This window comes from Ochotona curzoniae, unplaced genomic scaffold (assembly GCF_017591425.1).
Source record: "Ochotona curzoniae isolate NIBS_2020 unplaced genomic scaffold, NIBS_Ocur_1.0 scaffold_3223, whole genome shotgun sequence".
NCBI lineage: Eukaryota > Metazoa > Chordata > Mammalia > Lagomorpha > Ochotonidae > Ochotona > Ochotona curzoniae.
In genome coordinates, this window is record NW_024467108.1 from 2,535,826 (window position 1) to 2,558,396 (window position 22,571).

The window sequence follows — 22,571 nt, forward strand, 5'->3', positions numbered from 1 at the left end:
AAAAAAAATAGAGGCCCTGCATCTTTTTTCTTGTATTTACATACTACCTAGAGAACACTTTAAACTTATTTGACAAACATTTATTGCACTTATCATGTGTTGAACAAAGTGCAGGGGGTAAGGAACAAAAGCACTACAGATCCAGACCCGCTTTTGGGACCTCACCGAACAGAGGAGACAAAAGTTAATCAAATCAAACTCCATGTTGTGGGAAGGAGCAGACAGGAATTACATGTATTACAGAAACCTAGAATGGGGAGGATGCTGGTGGTTGGCTGCAGGACAATAATGAATAGTTGCTGAATAAATATGAAGACTCAGATTCGAAATTAGATAAACCAGAGGGCAAATACTCGTTCCGAGTAACAACATACTGGATGGAAGTTTTGAAATTGCAGTCCAACTATCTTTTTTTTTTTCTGCCTTCAGATTTATTTCCCATCACAAAAGCAGATTTACAGAGGAGAGACAGATCTGTATGGTGATCACTCCCCAAATGGCTGCAATGGCTGGAGCTGAGTTGCTCTGAAGCCAGGAACCAGAAGCCACACAGCAACAGGGTCCCAAGGCTTTGGGGGACATCTCAATTGCTCTCCCAGATAAGCAGGGAGCTGGATGGGAAGTGGGAAGTGCAGCAGGTGGGACACAAACCTGCACCTATATGGGATTCTGGTGCATGCAAGGCGAGGATTTAGCCACTGAGTCATTGTGCTGGGTCCACTGGGCCTTCCTCTGCTGCCCACTCCCCTTTTAAAAGATTTATTCATTTTTTTTATTAGAAAGTCACATCTACAGAGAGGAGGAGAGACAGAGAGGAAGATCTTCCTTCTGCTGGTTCACTCCCCAAGTGGCTGCAATGACTGGAGCTGAGCCGATCTGAAGCCAGGAGCCTGGAGTCTCTTCTGGGAGCAGGATCCCAAGGCTTAGGGTCGTCCTCAATTGCTTTCCCAGCCCACAGGCAGGGAAGTGGATGGGAGGTGGGGCTACTGGGATTAGAACTGGTGCCCATGTGGAATCCCATCGTGTGCAAGGCAAGAACTTTAGCCACTAGGCTTCTGTGCTGGGCCCATCTTCTACTGCTTTTCCAGGCCACAAACAGGGAGCTGGATGTGAAGTGGAGCAGCCGGGACATGAACTGACACACATATAGGATGCTAGCACTTGCAAGTAGAGGGATTAGCTCACTGAGCCAGCACCCCCTCCCCAATCTTATTTTACAGATGCAGAAGCTGAGCCTCCAGGAAAGGGAAAGAACTTAAGCTTGAAGTTCCATACAAGGTAGAACCAGTGCCAGAAACATGGGCCCACTCCCTAGAAACATTAGAACCTAGAGATTCCCTAAAGCTCTTTAAGTGGTAAGCTCCATCCTCCCGAAACAATGAAAAGAATCAAAAATGTTGTTAAGGAAGGGAACTATGATCCAAATATACAGAGAATATCCCTAATGTGCTCTTCTCAGGACACTGCCAGGCTTGTGGAAACAAAAAAGCAGTTTATGAATGCTGGAAGCAAACTCCCAACTTTTGGGAAGGGAATCTTGGTTCTGGCCCCTCTTCCAGTCTGACCCTGCGACAGGCTGACTGCCATTTTGCATACCCTGATCCTCAAATAAACATTCCCTTTTCTTAAAATGTGTGGCCTGCTCTCTACATTCTGCCCCAAAATGGAAGGGGCCTGAGCAGACTGGCAAAGGGCAATGGGCTGTGCTTTGGCAGATCTGAGGTTTCCTCAGCTGTTTGCAGGCCTGGGGTAGGTGGAGGAGAGCACAGGACATAGAACAGACCTGGCCCAGCCTATGCTGACCTCTCCCTCACCCAGGGGAGCCTTGGCCTCCAGCTGCCACTGTTGGCGGTGATGAGCTCATGCCGGATACCAGCCAGGCTCATCTGAGGACTGCTTGGAGCCGATTAAAGCCTTGATGAAATGCGGGTGCCTGTATGGCAGGTGGCTCTGGACAGCATGGGCTCTGGTGACCAGGCTCTCATCTCCAGTTGACTCCCTTACATCCACAGGAGCCAGGAAGCAGATATACCTTTCCCTGGGGGTGAGCAAGGACAGTTCCACATCCTGCCCTGGGCAAGGGGCTGAGTGCAGGACTCTGGGTCCCCGGAGGGTACTTTCTGGGCCTGATGACCCCATGGGCTGCAGTCACAGTACCACTAAACACCTCCACTACCCGCACAGGCCCCTGACTGGACTGCTGGGTCTCTTTGGATGACTAATGGCCTCTCGGCTTGCAGGACTTCGTCAAACTCAAGGACAGGCTGATGGCAACACGCCATGTCTCTACATAAACGCCACTTGCTCAGGAAAGACTTCCTTCATCCCTTTAAGACTAGATTAGGTCCTTGGTAGGTTCTCACAGAACTCTCTGATCTTCCTTAACACATTATTAGCCAATAATTTAGCTAGCAGTATTGTAACTATTTACTTAAATTCTCTGGTGCCATTCTGTGAACCTTGTGACCAACCCTTGACGAGATAATTGAAAGTTAAGTGTTTGGATACTTTTATACAGGTTGCCTGAGTAATTTTATGCCTGTAGAATCTTATGACAAATTTAGGCCTGTATTTTGTGAGCCTTTTAAAAATATTATTTTCCTGATAATGTTTACTGTATTCCACAGAAATATTGGTCTATGACAGACTGCAAATTCAAGCCACTGGCACACAGACAAGGCTGTCAGATGGCCTGAGAAGGAAGGACTGTGCCGAGGCAGCCCACACCCTTCTTTCTTCTGCTGTTTGTCTCACTTTGCTTCCTGGCTTCTCATGCACACATGTCAAAAGTAGGTTCTCACCATCATGCCTTTGCATCTCCAGCCTGCAGTGTTCTGTAGACGACTCAGACTTAGCCAGCTTATACCATCCCCAACAAACTGATGTGTCTCAAATCTTCCTCTCTAACTCCAGCCCCTTGTCTCCGGAGCCCCCGACCTATTCATCTAAGTGTTCAACAGGTTCCCTAGTTGGCTGGCAGCTCTTTAACATTAACCTATTATGTGCTGGCTGTGCATGATTTCCTTCTCTGTGAACACAGATTTTACTTGTCAGTGGGGATACAGATGACAAACTTATTAACAAAGAAACATAATCACTTTAGAGACGGGTAGGTGCAGGAAGATGACAAATGGACTCACAGTAGACAGAATGGCAAATGGAATGACCAACTCTGGGGTCAGGGGAGGCCTTTCTGACACTGGGTTGAGACCTGAATGATGAGCTCACTCCAAGAGGAGTGACCCAACCACTGGGAGAGGTAGGAGCAAAGGCTGTGAAATGGGAAGGAGCTCGATGTGTCGGAGATACAATGGAAGGCCAGTGTTAACAGTGAAGAGTGAAGGGTGGGTGTGCAAAGAGCTGAGGCTGCACAGTCTGTGCTGTGTAGCGCCTTGGAGACTCTGGTTAGGAGCTGCAGTCTCATTCTGCCTTCTGTTCAGTAGAAGAATGACATGACTTGCTCTGGCTACTGTTGAAGAATGGATACAGGAGACATGAGTGGAAATTGAATGAACAGTTAGGAAGCTATGGAGAGAGTCCAAAAGAGATGACTGTGGCTTGAACTAGAGTTACAGCAACAGAAATGGTTTTAAAAAAATGGATTCAAGAGACTCTGGAAACACTCAGTGATTCACTGAAGGATATGGCAAGGAGTGGAACGAAAAAACAGAATTCCAGAGTGAGACTTATGGCTTGAAAAACTTGGTAAATAATTTAGACAATACTATATTGAGACTTAGGAGGTAGACATGAGGTCAAACTGCTTCGTTTTTGAAGAGGGGTGATATTAGGACATGTTTTTATGTTGACAGAAACGAGCCAGCAGGATGAGAGAAATAATCAGAAAATGAGAGGACTCCTGAGGAAGCAAAGCTCTTGAGAAAGCAGAGTTGGAGCCCAGTGCAGAGCTGGTCTTAGGACTTCCACTACTGAGGGAGGAAGGCAGCATCTAGGGGCAGACGCAGGGAGCAGGTGAAGCGATGGTACAGACACAAGGTCATTCCCTTTCAATTGAGATCTATTTTCTCTGCGAAACAGGAGGCGATCTTGCAAGTTTGGGTGGGAAGGTACTGGCAATTTGAGGGAAGGAGGAGGCCTAAAAAGTTGCTGTGGTCTGGAATAAGACAGTGCTTTTGTTATTAATAAAGTGCAATGGGTGGTGAACAGCGCTGAGTGTGTGATTTATGATCATAAAAGTGAGGGGGTCCAGTCAGCTTGGTTGTGTAATTTTTGCAGGAATATTTAGCTCTTCAGGTAGAGACATGTATGAAAGATAAAGGTTTAACTATGGCTAGGCTGTCAGCAAAATTAAAATCTGAGGGGAGAAGAAAGGAAGGACACAAGCAGGCACAGAATGAGAGAGACCTGCTCCAAACAGGACTGGAGATTATCCTGTCCTGCCCCCTCCTTCCTCCGGCATTCCTCTCCTCATACCCTTTAGCAGCCCTTCCACCCAGAACCTGGACTTGATCTTGCCTTCTCTCTCGCCATCGGAGCCTACAGATTCTACTCGTAAGCCTTTTTGGGAGCAGGCCCTTGCTCTCTTTTCCTATTCAAACTGCCTCAACAAGATAGGTAGTACGGCTTTCAAGTGAATCATTTTCTGCAAAAGTACACCAAGATACAACTCAGGGAATGTTAAAAAGTTGGACACACCCACACAAGCAGAACACAGATACAGATGATCAAGGCAGTTCCCCAGAAGCCGTTTCCTCTCCCGGTCACTGCCCACTTACTATGCCACTGATTAGTTTTTGCGACTTTGAACTTTAAGTGCCAACATACAGTAAGAACTCTCAAATGTCTGGCTTGTGAGCACCATGTCATTCATGCTGTTGCAAAGAGCAAGAATTCACCCACTCCTGTTGCTGTATCATATTCCTCTGTGTAGACATGAAACAACTTATCCATTTAGCTGGAAAACTTCTCCAACACCTGTTACCCTACACATAAAGCCTATCCTGTTCCTCCTTCCCACTGGATGATCAAGTCCCATTTCCTTCACATAGTTCCTAACAGACTTTCACTGGCAGCCCTCCTGCCTCCCGTCCTGCCTGACCCTTCCATCCACACTCTATTAATCCAGCTCTTCTGGAGCACTTGTGATGAGGCGATAGCTTACTATTTCCCACTCATGCCTTTGAGCATGCTGTTTCCTCTTCTCTCCTGTGTGCCTGCTAAACCTGCACTGGGGTTGCAGGACTAATGTGTACAACTACCAGGCATTCATCCCAGATTAAAGGTCTCCTGGTAATCCCACTGCACCTTCTACTGAGCTCCATTAACATACTAGAGGGCACTTCTTTGCTAAATGTTTGATTTTCTCACTGGACTAGTTGGATCATCTTTATCTTCCTGGTGCCAAGGGTGGGACCTGTGACAGGAGGGATGCTTGGTAAGTGTTGGACACATGAAAGAAAAGCCTTGCCCGGAGTAGCTGAGGCTGGAAGAAGTTCTTGGGATGCACTACCCTGACTTCTGTTTTACGGAATAAGAGAGAGGTTTGCCCAATGAGGAAAGAAGTGGTTGGTAAAAGAGTCAGGTGTCCAGCTTCAGGCCACAGCTCAGCCTCCTCCTCCACATGCCAGAGGCAAGAATCTGACAAGTTTCAGTGGAGGACATCCAGAGACAAAGCTGATTGGTTCATGTCTGCCTGAATGGCCAGATGGTCAGACAGTGAAGTGGAACAAGGAATGCGGCTTGGGGTTGGGTCCTGATGGCTAGTTGACAGGCTGCTGAGCGAGGCTGGCTGTGCTGCAAAGGCTCTTTGCCTCAGGCGGGACGTAAAGGAATTTAAGTCTCTCTGCATCCGGCTGGTTAACACTGACAACTGGGCCCTCTTCTTGGATACAGTGGAAAGAAGCCATGAAGGTTAGGTTTCTGAAAGCCCTAGTTTTCTGAGGTGAGCACTGGTGGGTGAAAAGCAAGTAGCACCGTGACTACCAAAAGATGGCCAGACCATAATCTAGGCAGTTTGAAGCAGGCAGACCCAGTGGGGCCCTCACAGTGTGCCGAGGGGCAAAGAACTTGTGAACCAAGAGAAAGCCTCTGGGTGGTTTTGGAGATTAATCAGTGCAGCACAGTGTGCTAAACTATGTTGTAAAGAGATAGAAACCAAAAAGCACAGTTCTGGCCTTTAATTTACCCTAGTCTATCTAATCCAAGAGCCTGGACCTCATGCCTGGGAGTGGAAGGTACAGAAGGAAGGCAGCATGAGAGGTGCAGACTGACTGGAGAGAGTCCAGACTGGAGAGAGTCCAGACTGAGAGAAGTCTTGAAAGGAAATGAGAGGCTCAAAGAACACCAGAGTACATGTACCAAGTGGAACACTGGATGCCGCTATAGTACTGTCGGAGTGCTGGGGCAGCCAAGGAAGAATGCTAGGTGAGGAGCAGGCTGGAGCTCCTCTCCAGCTGGGTTAAGAAATTCAAATGGGGGCAGGTGTCTGGCCCAGCAGTTATGCCGCAGGCTGGGATACTGCGTCCCACATCAGAATGTGTGGGCTTCATGTCTGGCTTGGCCCTGGCTCCCAAATCCAGCTCCCTGCTGGTGTGCACCTCAGGAAGTAGCACGTGACGGTTCAAGCAGCTGATGTCTTGCCACCCATGTGGGAATCCTGGCCCGAGTTCCTGACTCCTGGTTCTGGCTCCCCTTGGCCACCGCAGGCATATGGGTGGTAGGTCAGAGGAAGCAAACTATTTCTTTCAAATAAAAAGATGGAGGGTGGAGAAAAATAAGTGCTGAGCTTCGCATTTTTTTAAAGAGTTGCTTATGTGACAGAGAGAGGGGAGAGAGAGGAGAGAGAAAAGGAGGGAGAGGAAAAGGGAGGAGGTGGTAGAGGAGTGAGAAGACAGGAGAAAACAGAGAGGAGAGTGAGAGAACGGCAGGGAGGAAGATTGTCCATCCGTTGGTTCACTTCCTAAACAGCTGCAATGGCTGCAATGGGCTGGGGTTGGTCCAGCCAAGAGCCAGCCAGGAACTCCATCTGCATATCCCATGCGGTTGGGCCATCCTCTGCTGCTTTCCTAAGTGCATTAGCAGGGAGCTAGATTCAAAGTGGAGCATCTGGGACTTTGGTGGTCTAGTATAAGATACCAGTGTTATAAGCAGCAGCTTAACCTACTGTGCCACAAAGCTGGCCCCAAAGCAGATTGTTTTGGAAAATAATGAAGTGCTTAGTGTGAAGAGCCATACATGTGTGAGTCCTTACAAAACTCAAAAGGCAGGTGGCATCTCTCACTGCCAGGAAACACTTGGAGTCATTAGTCATTTGCTCAGGATCACACAGCAATCAAGTGCAGGGCTGGGATTAAGATTCCAACTCCAGACCTGACTCTCTGTTCATCTCCGTGGCCATTCTCAGTTGGGATTTCTCCCTTGAACTACCCATAGCAAATGACCTGAGTCATGACTTCCTTAATGGTCCCAAAAGTGGTGTATAGACCTAGGAGCACTTTAGCTGTCTGGCAGAGATGCTAATTCCTGTGTACATTGGATGCATGAGGCCTCAAATGCCTCCCTGATGGACCTCTGTTTGGGAAGGGCTGCCAGAACTTATGAAGGTGGACCTGCCAGTGGGGTCACATTCTAGAGAGCAATGTGCTGGTAAAGTTCCCTGAGTGAGGACCAAGGCACAGCCTTCCAACACAGCAGAAGCGGCCCCTTCCAGAATGAAAAGCCCTAGCACAGTGAAAGCTCAGGGGGAGTAGCACAGCTACTCAATCTGGGAAGGCTTCCTGAGGGAAGGAGCTCTTCAAGAGTCTGAGAATTCAGGCAAGAGGAGGGGACATGGGGGTGGTGCAGGCAGGCAGTCAAGAGGTCTTTGGGTAGGAGTGCAGGCTCCAGGTTGGGAGGGAAAGGGGTCTGAGCTGCAGGGAGGGTAGTTCAGACAGTAACTCCCTCCCATGCACCACACACCTGCCAGGGACATCACAGACAGCACTGCTGATCCTCATGCCATCCCTGTAAAGTAGGGGCAAGAAAACGAAGGCTCCCAGTGAAGGGAACACATCCACGGTAACACAGCTAGGCAGTGGGATAAGCATTCAAGCCCAGATTGGCCAGACTTTGACACTTGAGATGCTCTTTCTGTTACTCCATGCTGCCTCCTAATGGGCCAGCGAGCTTCTTACACCCTAACAGCAGGATGCTGCTGCTGGAGCTGTGGCCCCTGCTCAGCGGGGGCTTCTGTTAAAAAAGCAAGAAGTGCTGCCTCCTTGCATTGTAATCTTCTAACACACAGGGACCCTGGATGCTGCAGCCTGAGCAAGTTCAAGGAAAAGGGTTCAATAAGGACCTTAAAGCATGGCTGGCCTGTATCCAGGCCTGCCTTGGCTCACATGGATATAGTTTCCCTCTAAGTGGCTGCAGCAAAGCTGGTGGCAAGTAGAAGTCCAGAAAGCTAGATGAGCAGGAAGGCAAATCTTCTGGAGGTCAGACGAGGTCAAAAGACTGTGGATGTGTTCCTGGAGACAGCCCCTAGCACAAGAGCGCAGGATCCTGCCTCTCGGTTGGCTGGTCACATACACAGGCAGACCAAGGGAGGTCAAGGGGGGAGGGAGGTCAGAAGTTAGCAGGCCTGAAGGGCCCTGAATGATGGCAACTTGTTCAGGTCTGGGAGGGAGAAGTAAGTGGGTTAATGGTTTTGGCCCTCGCAGCTGGGAGGGTAGGGTAGGGAGTATAATGGATAGTGGTTAAAAAGGCAGGTGGGAGAAATATAAAGGTGGGGGCTCAGGGCATCTGTTCCAAGTCAGTGGGCAGGAATCATGGCCCTGGAATGGCTCAAAGGGCCAGCCCTGGCCTGGGGGGCAGGGTGCAGGGAGCCTCATACAAAGACCTCTCCTCTCCATTTCAAAGGTGTTCGATCTGCAAGGCTAGGGAGAGGGGCTCCTCACAGAGCTAGTCCTCTGCTGTTTGGGGGTTGGGAGCAGTAGAAATGTAAACTACTGGACAAAGGGTGGGAACATTGCTTGATTTTAAAGCACGGCAGAAAGAAATCCTTGCTACACACTCCAACGCTTAACCACAAAGAAAAAGGTAAGAAGCATGCTGCCAGGGGATGTTCTCCAAGCCTCTCTTTCTGCAAACACTGAATCATCACTCCAAAAGCATCACTCATCCCAGGCACGAGCAGCATATGGTCAGGTAGCACTGCCCTTCACAGCACTGACGCCTATCAGGCAGCTCTGGGAAAGGCCCTTGCAGGCAGAGGGTATAGGTGAGGCCTGGATTTTAAACCAGTGTAAATGAGGTTGACAGAAGGTGTTAGGATTGGAAGTTCCTGGGAAGTACCTCCATCCAGTTTTTACTACTGGCTCAGCAGGGACTGGAAGTACCTGTCCTTTTCTCCCTTGGTCTGTTCTGGGGACTACAGCGGAGGAAGGCAGGACTCTTCTGGGGAGAGCAGCAATCAAGAAAACTCTCCCAGCACATGCTGATAGACAGTGTTGTGTGGTGTATCCTGCACATACTAAGAACACACACCAGCCGCAGGACAGTAAATCTCACATGCACACTGCCACTGTGCAGAAGTGCAGCCACTCTCGAGGCCTTTCCAGCTGTGAGAGGATAACGGGCCCTAGGAGGTGAGGTACTAGAGCGGAAAGGCTGCCAAGTACCTTCTCTTGGGCCAGCCCCCTCTTCCACCCTACCCACCCTGCTCTCACCTCCATCAAGCAGTTCCTTGACAGTGCGGTAGTCATCGGCAAGGACGGCGTAGTGCAGGGCCGTGCAGCCCTTGAAGCTAGCACGGTTGTTGAGCCGGTTGTTGAAGTCATCCTCTCGGGTGACCAGAACTGCAGGAACAACAACACAAAGCCTTCCATTAGCAGCAAATATATAAGTCACTAATCTTAGCTGCTTTCTCTAGGCATTTAATTCACTTGCCCACCCATCTTTGTACTTACTAAACATTAATTGACACCTACTATGTGCTTGGCCATCTGTGCTAGCAAGAAGAAGGGGAGCAGGCCAGTGAGTTCACAAAAGTTTACTGACATCTGTTATGTGTTAGGATTCATCTTGGAGCCATAAAATGAATCAGACATGGTCCCTGACCTAATCTGAAAAGGGAAGCAGACAATAAGCAGATGTCTATAGTACTGTTTGAGATAAATGCTATGCTAGCAGTGTAAAAGGGTGATATGGAAAGCCACAGGGGAGCCTGGCTCAACTTGAACATGAAGAGAACATCCCAGAGATGAAGAAGGCTGGGGAGGGCAGAGCGGAGCAGTGCTAGCTCAAGGAAGCTATCTGGAGAATAACCTATCTTCCTGCTCTGAAGATGTGCAGTCTGGTTATTAAATTCTAATTTCTAAAGACTTTTGGAAATCATAAAATCAATTAAAATTTGAAATTACAGAAAAGTGCAAGGGACCATTTTCTCTGCAACTTGGAAAACTTTGATGTGTCTCCTTTCAGATTCCTTTTTTTCCTTCCAGATTTCATACACACACTCCAGAGCTTCATGTGTATCTGCGTGTGTGTTTGTGTCCTACACAACTGGAATTTACTGACTATATAATGTTCTAATCTATCTTACCTGTTAAACATTGTTAGAAAGGAAAAGGAACAAACATTTCATGTGATCAAGAAACCAAAGCCCAAGGCTCACTCTACCATCAGTTTTCTTGATTATCTCTTTCTAGCTTGATAAGAGATAATCTAAAACCAGTTCGTTACTTTTACAACTCTCTGGGTTGGGTAATCACACATCTTCCTGTCCACTCTGACTTACACCTGTTATTCTGGCTATTCCCAATTTGGACAATAAACTGCAAAGCAACCCACCTATGAGGCTTCCCCGCTCCATGGAAAATGAGATCACAAAGACCAGCGTCTATCCTGCCCTGTTGATGAGTTTCTTTCTGCCTTGTATCACTGTGTGCTCTTCCCTATAAGTGGTGTTCAGCTGACTTGAATCCTATGTTCCCTCTGTCCCTCGGTTATGTCTTGCCTTTCACTGGAAATGGGATGTATTAAGGTAAGAGGTGGCCTTGCCTAGGGAGTCAAAAGCCAAACAACAACAACAATTTCTAACCTACTTTTTCAGGTGGTCTTGGGATGCAGCTTGTGTTTCTCCTCCTGCTAGACTGAAAATGCCGTAAGACTGTCATCTTTCCTTCTCCTAACCGATCGCATTTATTGACATAGTTGGCACGGTCACTTGGCACAACTAATCTGATTCTCATAACTATACAACACAGTGGGATTTTTTCCCCACGTGACAGTTGAGGACACTGAAGCTAAAATGTCATGCAATTAGTAACTGGCTAAGCAAAGATTAGAAGCTAGGTCCAATCCGAGGCCTCACATTCCTTTGAACCTGTCATGCTACTTCACTGTGCAAAGGAGAGAACCAGAACTCTGAGACAGGAGGGCCCAGATGCTCTGTGCTCAGTTCTGGCTTGAACTCATCTGCCTGCCTTGCTCAGGGAAGTGGCAAGCACTCTTTGTGGAACTTGCCTGAGGCTTGCAGCTGGCTGGGGTGGAAGTACTTCACTAAACATTTGAGAAAGCGAGGTTACAGTAGTGGGTAGCTGGAGGACAGGACCACACTCTCCATGGTCTACCAAATCCATGGTCAGCAGGCTCTCCCACTCCAGGCTGATGACTCCTAAACCCGGCTCCGCCCCCGCCCCCGCCCCTAGCACTGTATGACCTTTGCTTCTGAGCAACTAACCGCATCATCCCACTGCAATGGTATCCACATGTTTTTTCGGAGACCCCCTAACCCACAGTCACAGCAAGTCTTATTACATCATACCGGGACCACAGCAGATTAGGATTACAGAAGAAAGTGGCTGAGGACAACACCTTAGAGTCAAGCAGACTGATTATAATCATGCACTGGCCAGGCCAGGAAGGAAAAGAACAGGACAATGAAGAGCTGAAAAGGAATTCAGAGCACAGCACCTCAAAGTCCCTCAGACCCCCTGAACTGCCACACAGGATGTGATGAACCTGAGGAAAAGTGATAGCTGGCTCAAGAAGGCCAGTACAGCCCAATTCATTTTGCAAAGAAATTCAACAAATGCCACTTAATGAGTACTGATGCAGTGGTGGCTTCTGACTTCAGGGAATTAACACTCCAAGGCAAACTTTAGAGCACTGAGCAAATAGTTACCAGTCTCCAGTGCAGCAAGCAAGCTACTCCCAGGCTGCTCACCACAGAAGCAGGGGAACTCGAGGGCCATAGCTGGGGCCACTCTGGTCCTTGTGTCAGCTACCACAGGATGCCCACGAGCAGGAGTCCTGCTCCTCTCTGAGCTCTTGTGCTTCTTACCACCACCATCCTACTCTCCCAAGGTCTGGAACATTCTTCCCCTCTCCCACAACTTTGGCTGGTCAACTCTGCTTCAGTTTCCAGTTTCTGGTGAGAAGTCACTTCCTCCAGTGATACTGCCTCAGCCTGAGACCATTTCTGTGGCTAAGAGCTCCCCTAGCAATTTGTGCTTCTCCTGATGACAGTATTTATGACACTCTGTTGGACCCACCTGCCTACTGGACTGTTTCCCCATCAGACAAAAAGCTCAGCAAGAACAGCAAGTGTGACCAACGTCTTCCCACTTCAATCCTCAGAGCCGCACTGTGCTGGGCCATAAGCATATGCTTGACAAATGCTTACTGAATCAGCAAAATACATGACACTAGTATTATCTTTGTTTGTGGAATAGTAACAATGGCAACAGTAATACCAGCCAATAAATATGTAGTGAAGGTATCAGAATAAGGCTGCTATATAAGTGAGACCTGGAGCCAGAACACTTGTACTGGAACTGCAGCTCTGAACTTACAAAATGCAATCTCAGGCAATTTACCCAATCCCTCTGTGCCAAGCACCTGGACACAGTAATAGCACCTGCTTCACAGGCTGCTGCAAGGATTACATGAGACACTATGACAGAGGGGCTTGCTACACAGCCCGGTACACAGTGTCTCGCAGCAAATGTATGCCATTATCCATATGCCTAGCCTGCACTTCGCAAAGTGTGTTATGCCTGTGGAAAAATGTTTCATGTGGGGAACCTCACATCCACCTTTCTTCTAAGAGAAGTCCAGTGAGCCTGAAAATGCAGTCTGAGTTGAGAAACATCTGTTTTGCCTGGTGTCACTCAGCAGCCACTTGCTGGCCGGCCGGGCTCCTGGTGAGAATACTGCACTACACGGAACTGAGTAGGGTGTTACCACCTGGAAAATTTTTTCATTTACTTACTAACTTCAGAATCACCCTGTAAGCTGTACATTTACTCCTGACAGATGAGGGCATCAAAGTGCAGAAGGCCAGCATAATTTGTGACAGAGCTGGGGCCTGGTCCAATCCTGTTGGGTTAGCTTTTTTTCCCCCCCATTTTACTATTATTTTATGATATAATTGCATAGGTTCTGGGATCTCTTTCCTCTTCCCCAAGCCACCCCCCACCTCTGATTTCCCCTCTATTATTACAATAGTATAATTCTTCATAAACCCATCATTCTGCTGTTTAAGTGTATCCTAACACTGTGGGCATGGACAATGGCAGTGTCCAGCATCCTATTGTCAGGATATTTCACCGTTTCATTGGGAGTCCATCTTTGATAGAAGTGGAGATGCATACTGCATTGTATACTCACATCTGGATATGATAGTCTCTATTACACAGTAACTACACGTCCCTTTAAACAAAAAGCCACAAAACAAAATCAATAACGGGAAGAAAAACAGAAATTTAAAATGCCATGAAGTTAAATAACACGCTACTGAATGACTAATGTATCGGTGAAGAAATGAAAAAGAAAATCAAGAACCTTCTTGAACAAAATGTTGCTATTGTATGGCTTATGAGTCAGTGAAGAATTGAACAAGAAAAAAAAAACTTCTAAAGAAATGAAAGTAGAAACAAAAACATTGAAATCCATGATATATATATATATAGTGCTGATCTTTGTCGGTGAGAAGTATCTCCTGTAGGCAATACATAATATGGGTTTTGATTTTTGTTTTGGTTCACTAATCTATGACATCTGACTGATGAATTTAAGCATTTATGTTCAGAGTTGATAAGAATAGGTGGTAATTTGGTTCTGTCATTTTAGTAATGGGTTGTTCATTGTTTATTTTCTGTTGTCATTTTAGTGAGATGTTCTTTATATTTGGCTTCGGTTTTGGTGAGTGCTATTCCTTTTCTCTGTCAAGAGAACATCTGTAAGTATCATTTGTAGGGGAGGTCTGGAAGAAGCATATTCTTTGAGCTTTACTGTGGAAGAATTTTATTTCATTTTCAAAGACAAAGGAAAACTCTGTTAGATAATTTATTCTGGGCTAATAATTTTTTCACTTTAAAATTTGCAGTACGTCAGTCCATTCTCTTCTAGCTTATAGTTTCCTCTGAGAGGTCAGCTGTGAGTCTGACTGGGGCTCCTCTAAATGTTAATTGATTTTTTTCCACATGCGTATTTCAGGATCTTTTCCGTATGTTCAACTGAAGACAGCTTATCATGTGTCATCGCGATGATCTCTTCTGGTCAATCCTATTGAGAGTTCTGTATCCCTCCTGTATATTGCTTCCCAATTCTTTTCCAGAGCAGGCAAGTTTTCATTCAATATTTCATAGAATACATCTTTAAGCTCAGCTTCTCTTTTTGGGCTTCCTGGAACTCCCTTGACTCTTATATTTGGCCTTTTAGCAGTGTCTCTTAATTCTTTTTTTTTTTTTTTAGATTTATTGGAAAGTCAGATATACAGAGAGGAGGAGAGACAGTGACAAAGATCTTCCGTCCTATGATTTACTCCTCAAGTGAGCGCAACAGCCGGTGCTGTGCCGATCTGAAGCCAGGATCCAGGAACTTCTTCCGGGTCTCCCACATGGGTGCAGGGTCCCAAAGCTATGGGCCGTCCTCGACTGCTTTCCCAGGCCACAAGCAGGGAGTTGGATGGGAAGTGGAGCTGCCAGGATTAGAACCGGCACCCATATGGGATCCCGGCTTGTTCAAGGTGAGGACTTTAGCTGCTAGGCCATGCCGCCGGGCCCGTCTCTTAATTCTTGAATGCATTCTTTGGCTTGATCCAGCTTTTTAACTGCTTCTCCACTGTGGCAAGAAATATCTTCCAATTCTGAGATTCTTTCTTCTGCCCCATTCAGAATTCTATTGTTGAGGCTTTCCACTGAGTTTTTAATTTGCTCCACTGTGTCCTTCATTTCTAATAATTCTGCTTGGTTTTGTTTCAGTGTTGCTATTTCCTGTGTAACATATTCCTTAAATTCCTGTATGTTTTTCTCATTGTTGATAAGTAGCTTTATATCAATTTTTTTTTATCTCCATTTCCTTGATACAATCCTCAGTTAACCCTTGGCAAAGGCTTTTTGCTCCTTTGCAGGGGAGTCTTCAGTAATATTCATTGTGCCTCTATCTCTTCTTTTGCTCTTGATCACTGTACTTCTGGTTAGCAGATTCTTCTCCTTAGGGCAGCTTTCTAAGCTGTGTCATCCATAGGTCTATAGTTTGATTTTATGTATTGCATTTGGTACCTGGTTCTTCATTTGTAATTACTTGTGCCACTCCCTCCAGCAAGTTTCAGGCTTGGCTTCTTGCATTAGGCTTTTACCATGGTCTCTGTAGCTCCGCTCCTGGCTACCCACTACTTACCTCCTGTGATCCAGTGCTATGGCTGCACCATTGCCTACACACCCTTTCTTCCAGTTTCGGTTCAAATAGTTCCCAGGAATAGGGAGAGACTAGGTATCTTAAATATATCTGGGTTGTTGGTGGTGATGATCTTGCCGGAACCTACTGGCTGTTAAGTCTGAGGGCCATTTGGATTTATTCTGGGTGGGACTCGCAGGCTGTCAAAATCGGTACTATTTTCCCTGTGGGACCAGTACAATGCACTGACCTGGAAATGAGTTCACTTTCAGCTTAGCATATGCACAGCTCATTGTTGTCCCTCCAGTACCACAGCCTTTGCCACACTACACAAAATGGTACCTGACGTGGCACTGCTGGGGGTCTGGGCTGTGAAATCTACCCTGTTCTGTACCACCTGCTTTGGGTTTGCTGCTCTGTCTGCTCTTGGTTGGATCAAACACATCAGTAGAATGGGCAGTTCTTTGCCTGGGTTCACTTCCTGAGCTCCTGGTGAATTCCCATTCCCACCTGGCTTCTAGTGGAGCTCAGATTGTTACCTGCTGACTGCTGTTGGGGTACCTAGTCATTGTAACACCCCTCCATTGTCTCTGCTGCTTCCTGGTGTCCATGGGTCTCCAGGTTCTCCTCTGCTTTCAGAGTATCTTCTGCTATTTCCTGGAATCTGTTGTCTCTGCTTCACCCCGGCTAGTGATTCTCTGCTTATACGTGTCTTTACCCTATTCTGTCATCTTGATTCTTTCTTGCTTTGTGCTTTTAACATGAAGTCCTTGCCCCATTATCCAGTGCTAGCAGCTGTCCCAGAAGACTTGCTGAAACTCCTGGCTCATCAGATTTCATAATGGCCATGCTATGTGGCTGAGGGTGGAAAGGCAATGGGGAGAAGTGCACACCCTCACCGGCCCTCACTGAGGAAGGAAGGGAGTGCACACCCACAGATGCTCCCCTAATTCATCCATCCAGGGCTCTCACCAGCAGCCATCATGGGCGGCTTTCCAGGCCTGCATTTATAGCTGGTTCTCGGCTGGTGAACTGTAACTTCCCAACAGTGACATCTGCCAGCCTGTACCCTGGACAGGGGGAAACCAGGTTGGCCTGCTGCTTCTCCCAGCCAGCCCTTCCTGTCCCTTCAGGAGTCCTATGCCCCAAAGGCAACAGAAGAAATGATGTAGCACAACTCTCACAGCCTTCCGTTTCCACACATGCCTTTTTAGGATTGAAACACGTATGCCTAAGTGCTATGATTAAGTCTGAGAGCTGTGGCAAGTCCGTGCCCAAATCAGCAGTGCCAGAGAGTCAGCAGAGATGGAAAGTGGTCCCTGAAGCTCTGTTGGTAACACTAGCCACATGTCGGCAATGCTCAAACTGCAAAACATGCACCTTCTCCTGCAGAGAAACTGCTATTTAGGGGACCACACAGTCCTGAATCTGAAGTTGGTCTCTTATCCACTATCTGTAAAATCAGTCTAAGCAGTAATCTGAAGAATACTAAATAAATACTAAAACAATCAAATATGATGAACAGGCCTTTAATAATATTACTGCAAACATGTTTTAATGCTGTTTTCTCCCTGGGAATAGGCACTAGGGACACAGAAATGGAGGAGACATGGTCAAGGAACTAAGTCAATTACGGGCCACTTAAAACAAAAAAGAGGTAAAGTCAATGGTCTCCAGATACCAACAGCTTTGCTGTACTGCCCACTTGTGCAGAAGACAGCAATCCTAGCTGAGTCCCTTTCCCTCAGACTTGGCGTTTAGCAGCCATTCCCAGGAGCCGGGGCTATGGAAGGGCACAGGAAGCCCAGAAGTGCCTTTGCCTTTAAAGATGTGAGTATGCCTCTGTGAGAGGGAACCTCCACCCTTTACGAGACAAACATGAGATAGTCCAGTTCCTTCCATCTAAGATGTACCATGTCTTATAGAGTACTTGGAGGCAACTGCTTCCTTGCCCTCCTGACAACCCAGGCAGGGGCACAGAGGTCAAGTCCTAGTCTCCCCGTTGACCAGCAGAGGCTCACAGAGGCTAGGTGGACCACCTTCCTGCACTGCTAGGTAGTGGGAGACTTGGAGCCAGCATGCCTGGCTTTAAGGCCTCTGTGTCTTCCCTACTGTACAGATGTTATTGGGAGGCTAAAGCTGCACACAGCTGAAGGGCAGCTGACCTGACCTGAGACTCAGAGACTGAGCTGAATTCCTTTCAGAAGTCTCTAGAAAGCAAGCTCTGGGCACTGTGAAGGCCATGTGGAGGCACTGGAAGCATGCCAGGGAGGCCTCAGAGCCCTCGCCACTCTCACTGCTGCTCAGAAGCTCTGTCTACAGGGAGTGTGAACCCAGAGAATCATCAGGGAGGCCTCAGGAGTCTCATATGATTCAACTCCTTTGGCTCATCATTTTCTTCCTTTCCACTGCCAGTCAAACCACAAGGAGTATGGAGGGATTCCACATAATCGCCTAGGGGATGAAGGGAATTCACACCATACCATTCATACCATCTCACTGTCCTACTGCAGGAGTGGGTGCTGCAATTTTGCCTCTTGTGCATGTCTTCACCAAGGGGATAGCGCAAGAGGGAGACTCCCTGAGCTGGGTCAACAATGGCCCATGGGAGGCTCTTACTTCCTTTGATAGCCTTTAATAAGCGACCTTGTCTCTAAATCTGCCTTTCCAGTAAAAATAAAAAAAGGCTTTAAAAAGTTATAACAACAACAACAACAACAAAAACCCCTAAACCAAAAACTAAAACTCACCAGTCCTGGGAGCTATTCCCTCCACCTGCATTCCTCTTTTGACTTTCCAAGTTTTCTCCTAGTTGGTCTTGGTTAATTTCTCTAGATTTCCTACTCAAGTCCTCCCTGCTCCTTCATGCTAGTGCACACTCTCATAAGAGAACACTATGATCCCACCAGGAATCCTCAGTGGGCAGTATCTTAGAGCATGTGGACGGAATCAGACTGGTAAGCAAAACTCACTATGTAAACTCTTTAATATCCTGGAGAATTAACTTCTCTGACTGCAAAATCGAGGAGACAACTTGCATTTTCTAACATATTGGTAACTCAATACCATGTTAATTAACTTCATGATGTTGTTAATTTCGATATTTCTTCCTGTTGTTGAAACTGTGTAGAGACATCTCATTGGAAGAGATGATATTCTGCCAGCACTACTTTCAGACCAAGGATGGTCTCCCAATGAAACTGTTGAATTTATCTGGACAATAAGATGCTGGACTCTCTGCATGGTCCATGCCCGCAATGAAGGAATCATGACTGGTTATGATCTGTACTACTGTAACAATATGGAGGAATTCAATATGGTGAGATGGTTTGGGGAGGGGCTGGGGGAATCCCAGAGCCTATGAAACCATGTCATAAAATGATATTTTATATATCATTATATATAATATATATAGTATAATATATATTATATAATGATATTATATATATAATATATATTACATATTATATATTTTATATATATATAAAACAAAACAAAACCCAAAAAACTTAGGGGACAATACTTACCCACAATATTCAACACCAAACCCAACAGAAAATAGACCATGGACCTGAACAGACATTTCTTCAAGTAGGATACACAAATGGCTAGAAAGCTCATGGAGAGATGCTTGGTGTCATTAGCTACTAAAGAGAGTCAATTCAGACCCACAGTGAGATAGCATTTCACATCCACCTATGATGATGATGATGATGATACTAGAAGACAGCAATGGGAGTGGGTGAGGATACGGAAAACTTGGAACTCTCTGACACGTGGCTGCTGGGGATGTTATATGGCACAGCCACTTCAGAAACCAGTGTGGCAGATCAATAAAAGATGAAAAACATCAAGTTACTATGTGAGTCCAAAGTTCTACTTGTATTACCTTCGAGAAAACTGAAAACATTATGTATATAGAATAGCTTGTATACAAATAATAGCAGCATTATGCACAACAGCCTAAAGTTGAAACTTTCAACTGATGGATAAACAAAACATGGTGTTAACAACAGTTATTATTCAATGATCCAACCATAAGAACTACAAAATACTGACAAACACTACATGTATAAAGCACCACACTAAGTAAAAAGAGGCCAGTCACAACAGACTACATACCATGGATCCCATGGAAATAAAGCATCCATATTAGGCAGATCTATAATGATTGTCAGATGTTGGAGACAGCTGACAGGAAATGGAGGATAACTGATAATAGATACGGGCCTTCCTTAATAAGGTGATTAAAAGGTTCTAAATATTGCACAGACATTTGGCATAGTAGATAAGATACTTCTTGGGATGCAGACAAGGGTTCAAGTTCTGGCTCTGCTTCAGATTTTAGCTTCTTGTTAATGTGTACCATGGGAGGCAGCAAGTGATGGCTCAAGTAATTGGATTCCTATTAGCCACATGGGACGCTTGGACTGAGTTCTGGACTTCTGCCTTCAGTCTAGTCAAACTCTGGCTATTGTAGGCATAAAGGGAATAAAACATGAGCTGAAAGTTCTTTTGTCTTTCAGCTATTCAAATAAAATGAAAATAGTAAAAAAAAAATAGAGGCTTTAAAATTTATTGGGCTGATTATTGCACACTCATAAATATACTATAAATCAGTGAACTTTATTACATACATTACAGGTGGTTGTATAATATGTAGATTATATCTCAAAACTGTTATGTGTAAGGATCTGAGTACATGGCCAATTGGCAAAGGATTAATTACCATGTCCTTTCCTTTTCTTGGTTCCAGGCTGACTTTGAACAGAATTACCCCAACACTGCAGACCACGTCTGCTGTGTGCATACCTCCATTACATACTCAGTGGAAGGTCACAGTTGAGCCCTGAAGGCTAATATCCCAAGATCCAATCTTCCTCAAGTACCCAAAAACTAAGCATGTCTTACAGTAGTAACAAAATAATGGCCTTCATTTATTGAATGCTCATGTGCCAGTAGCTTTGTAAGTACTTTCTGTTAAAGCATAGCATGTCATATTATTCCTATTTAATAAACAAAGAAATTGAGACTTAGAGAAGTTATATAACTGGCCTAATGTCACACTGAGAGATAATGGCAGAGCTGTCTTTTCAACTCAAAGGCTTATTACTCATTTTTCCTACACGATTACATTCCTTTTTTATATACTTTCCTTCTTTAACTCACATCTTAACCCACATTGGACAACTCAGCAGCCTGATTTTCCTGGATCTCCCTTCCCCTTATGTGTTCTAGCAATGTCTTAAGTTACATCAAATTAGTTTGCATTTTCCTTTACACAGTCCTGAGTGTTGTCAACTTGTTTCATTTGTAGACTCTTGAACACGGTAAGTACCTGATAAACACTAAAGTGAGTAAATGCTATGTTTGTCTTCCCAAGCAGAAAATGGGTTCTTGAAGGAGATATAGATCCTTTGCTGTTTCATGCAGAAGAAACACTCACAGTCCTCTAGTCTGTGGCTGGAGGTCTAGCCCCACTTGAAACAGGTTTTCATAGTCACCATGCTCTCTGCCCACAGACTAGAAATTTTCTCCTTAGGAATAGGACCTTGGTCACCTTTATCCCACACCTTTGTGTGCTGTGAGAACTGGCACACAGCAGGAGGGGAGCAAAGGTTTGATGAATTAAAGAAAAGACAGGGACAGCACTTAGTCCACTGGAGACATGTCAAGGACAACCTTCCACAGGGACCCCAAGCTCATTTTTCCCACTCATGAAAGGAAATGGGGACGCCTGGGAGGCTGGAAAGGAACTTGAAGACAGGTGTTGATCTTACACATGGCCATAGAGAGTGTAGCATCCTGTCTGACCAGGAACAGGGCCCCGCTCCCTTGACCAGGAGCGCCAGTATCTCACCTTCACATCCTCAAATTCAAAAGGCAGTGCAGACTACTAAGAATCTATCACTCTGCAGAACCATCCAGATTCTCTTTTTTTTTCTTCCTTAAGATGTGGGTATCTGGATCCCTTTAATTTGTCCTATAACTACTTGGAGCTCATATTCTTTCTTTCTAGTCAAAGCAGTACTCAGCTCTGGAGAGCTTCTGGGGTGAACTGACATGAGCTCTGCCCTCTGCCCTTAGCCAACGATGCTACTGGCTTAGCCAATCCTAGTCCCTTCATGCTCCCACTGCTATACCTGCTTGCCTCTTCTCTGCCTTTTCTTTGAGATGTTAAAAACTCGCAGTAAAAAACAAATACAAAATGCTGTAATTAATAGCCAATTCCAAGCCAACCCAGCATCTCTACTAATAAACCTCAACACTTACAAAAAGAACAATAAATTCTACTCCTCTCTGGTTCTGAGGTGGTCTCTTTTATATACTCTGTGTGTGTGTGTATGTATGTGGGTAAGTGTGTCTACATATATATTTATTTTCCTTTATTTCCCATCCAGGGAGGGGCAGAATAATGAACTGCGTGCGTCAGGGAAGATGAATCTGAGATACTAGGGAGCAGTGCAGTAAAAAGATTAAAGTGTTATTATTGTTGGTTTTTTTTCCCCCCATGGTCCATTGTGACAGCTCGACCGTCATCTGTAAAAAATGTCTCAGCGAGAGATAATCATCGGAAACTCAATAAAGCGTCAGGGGGAGCCTCAGCCCCCATCAATCACTGGGTGCCTGGAAAATTTCAGCCCTCTGTCTCCCTTCCTGCTATCCATATAAATGTCTCTAATATATTTTGTGTGGTGTGTGGGACCCAGCCCTGATTTGGAACTTCTGATGAAAAAATATTTATACACAAAATATGTAAATCAGTTAAAATCGCAGACTAGTTTTTTTTGCTACTCTAGCACACATTTTCTTATTTTTATAAACGCACCAAATTTATTCTTTTTAATAAAACATGTCAACTAGTCTATCTCCATCTCCTAGTGCATGCATGCATGTGTGTATGCGTGTGTGTGTTTAGAAGGCTAAAAGGATGGAAACAATTAGCCTAA

General features: G+C 45.7%; 1 protein-coding gene across 5 annotated transcripts in view; it reads right to left on the reverse strand.

Annotated features, from left to right (window-relative positions):
- CLPB (caseinolytic mitochondrial matrix peptidase chaperone subunit B) overlaps positions 1-22,571 on the reverse strand; it is a 136,689-nt gene that overhangs the window by 55,429 nt on the left and 58,689 nt on the right. For all 5 annotated transcript variants that reach the window (XM_040964433.1, XM_040964429.1, XM_040964432.1 and 2 more), the window contains one exon: positions 9,666-9,794. In XM_040964433.1, coding sequence (XP_040820367.1) covers positions 9,666-9,794 — 129 coding nt within the window. The remainder of the gene's footprint in view (positions 1-9,665; positions 9,795-22,571) is intronic.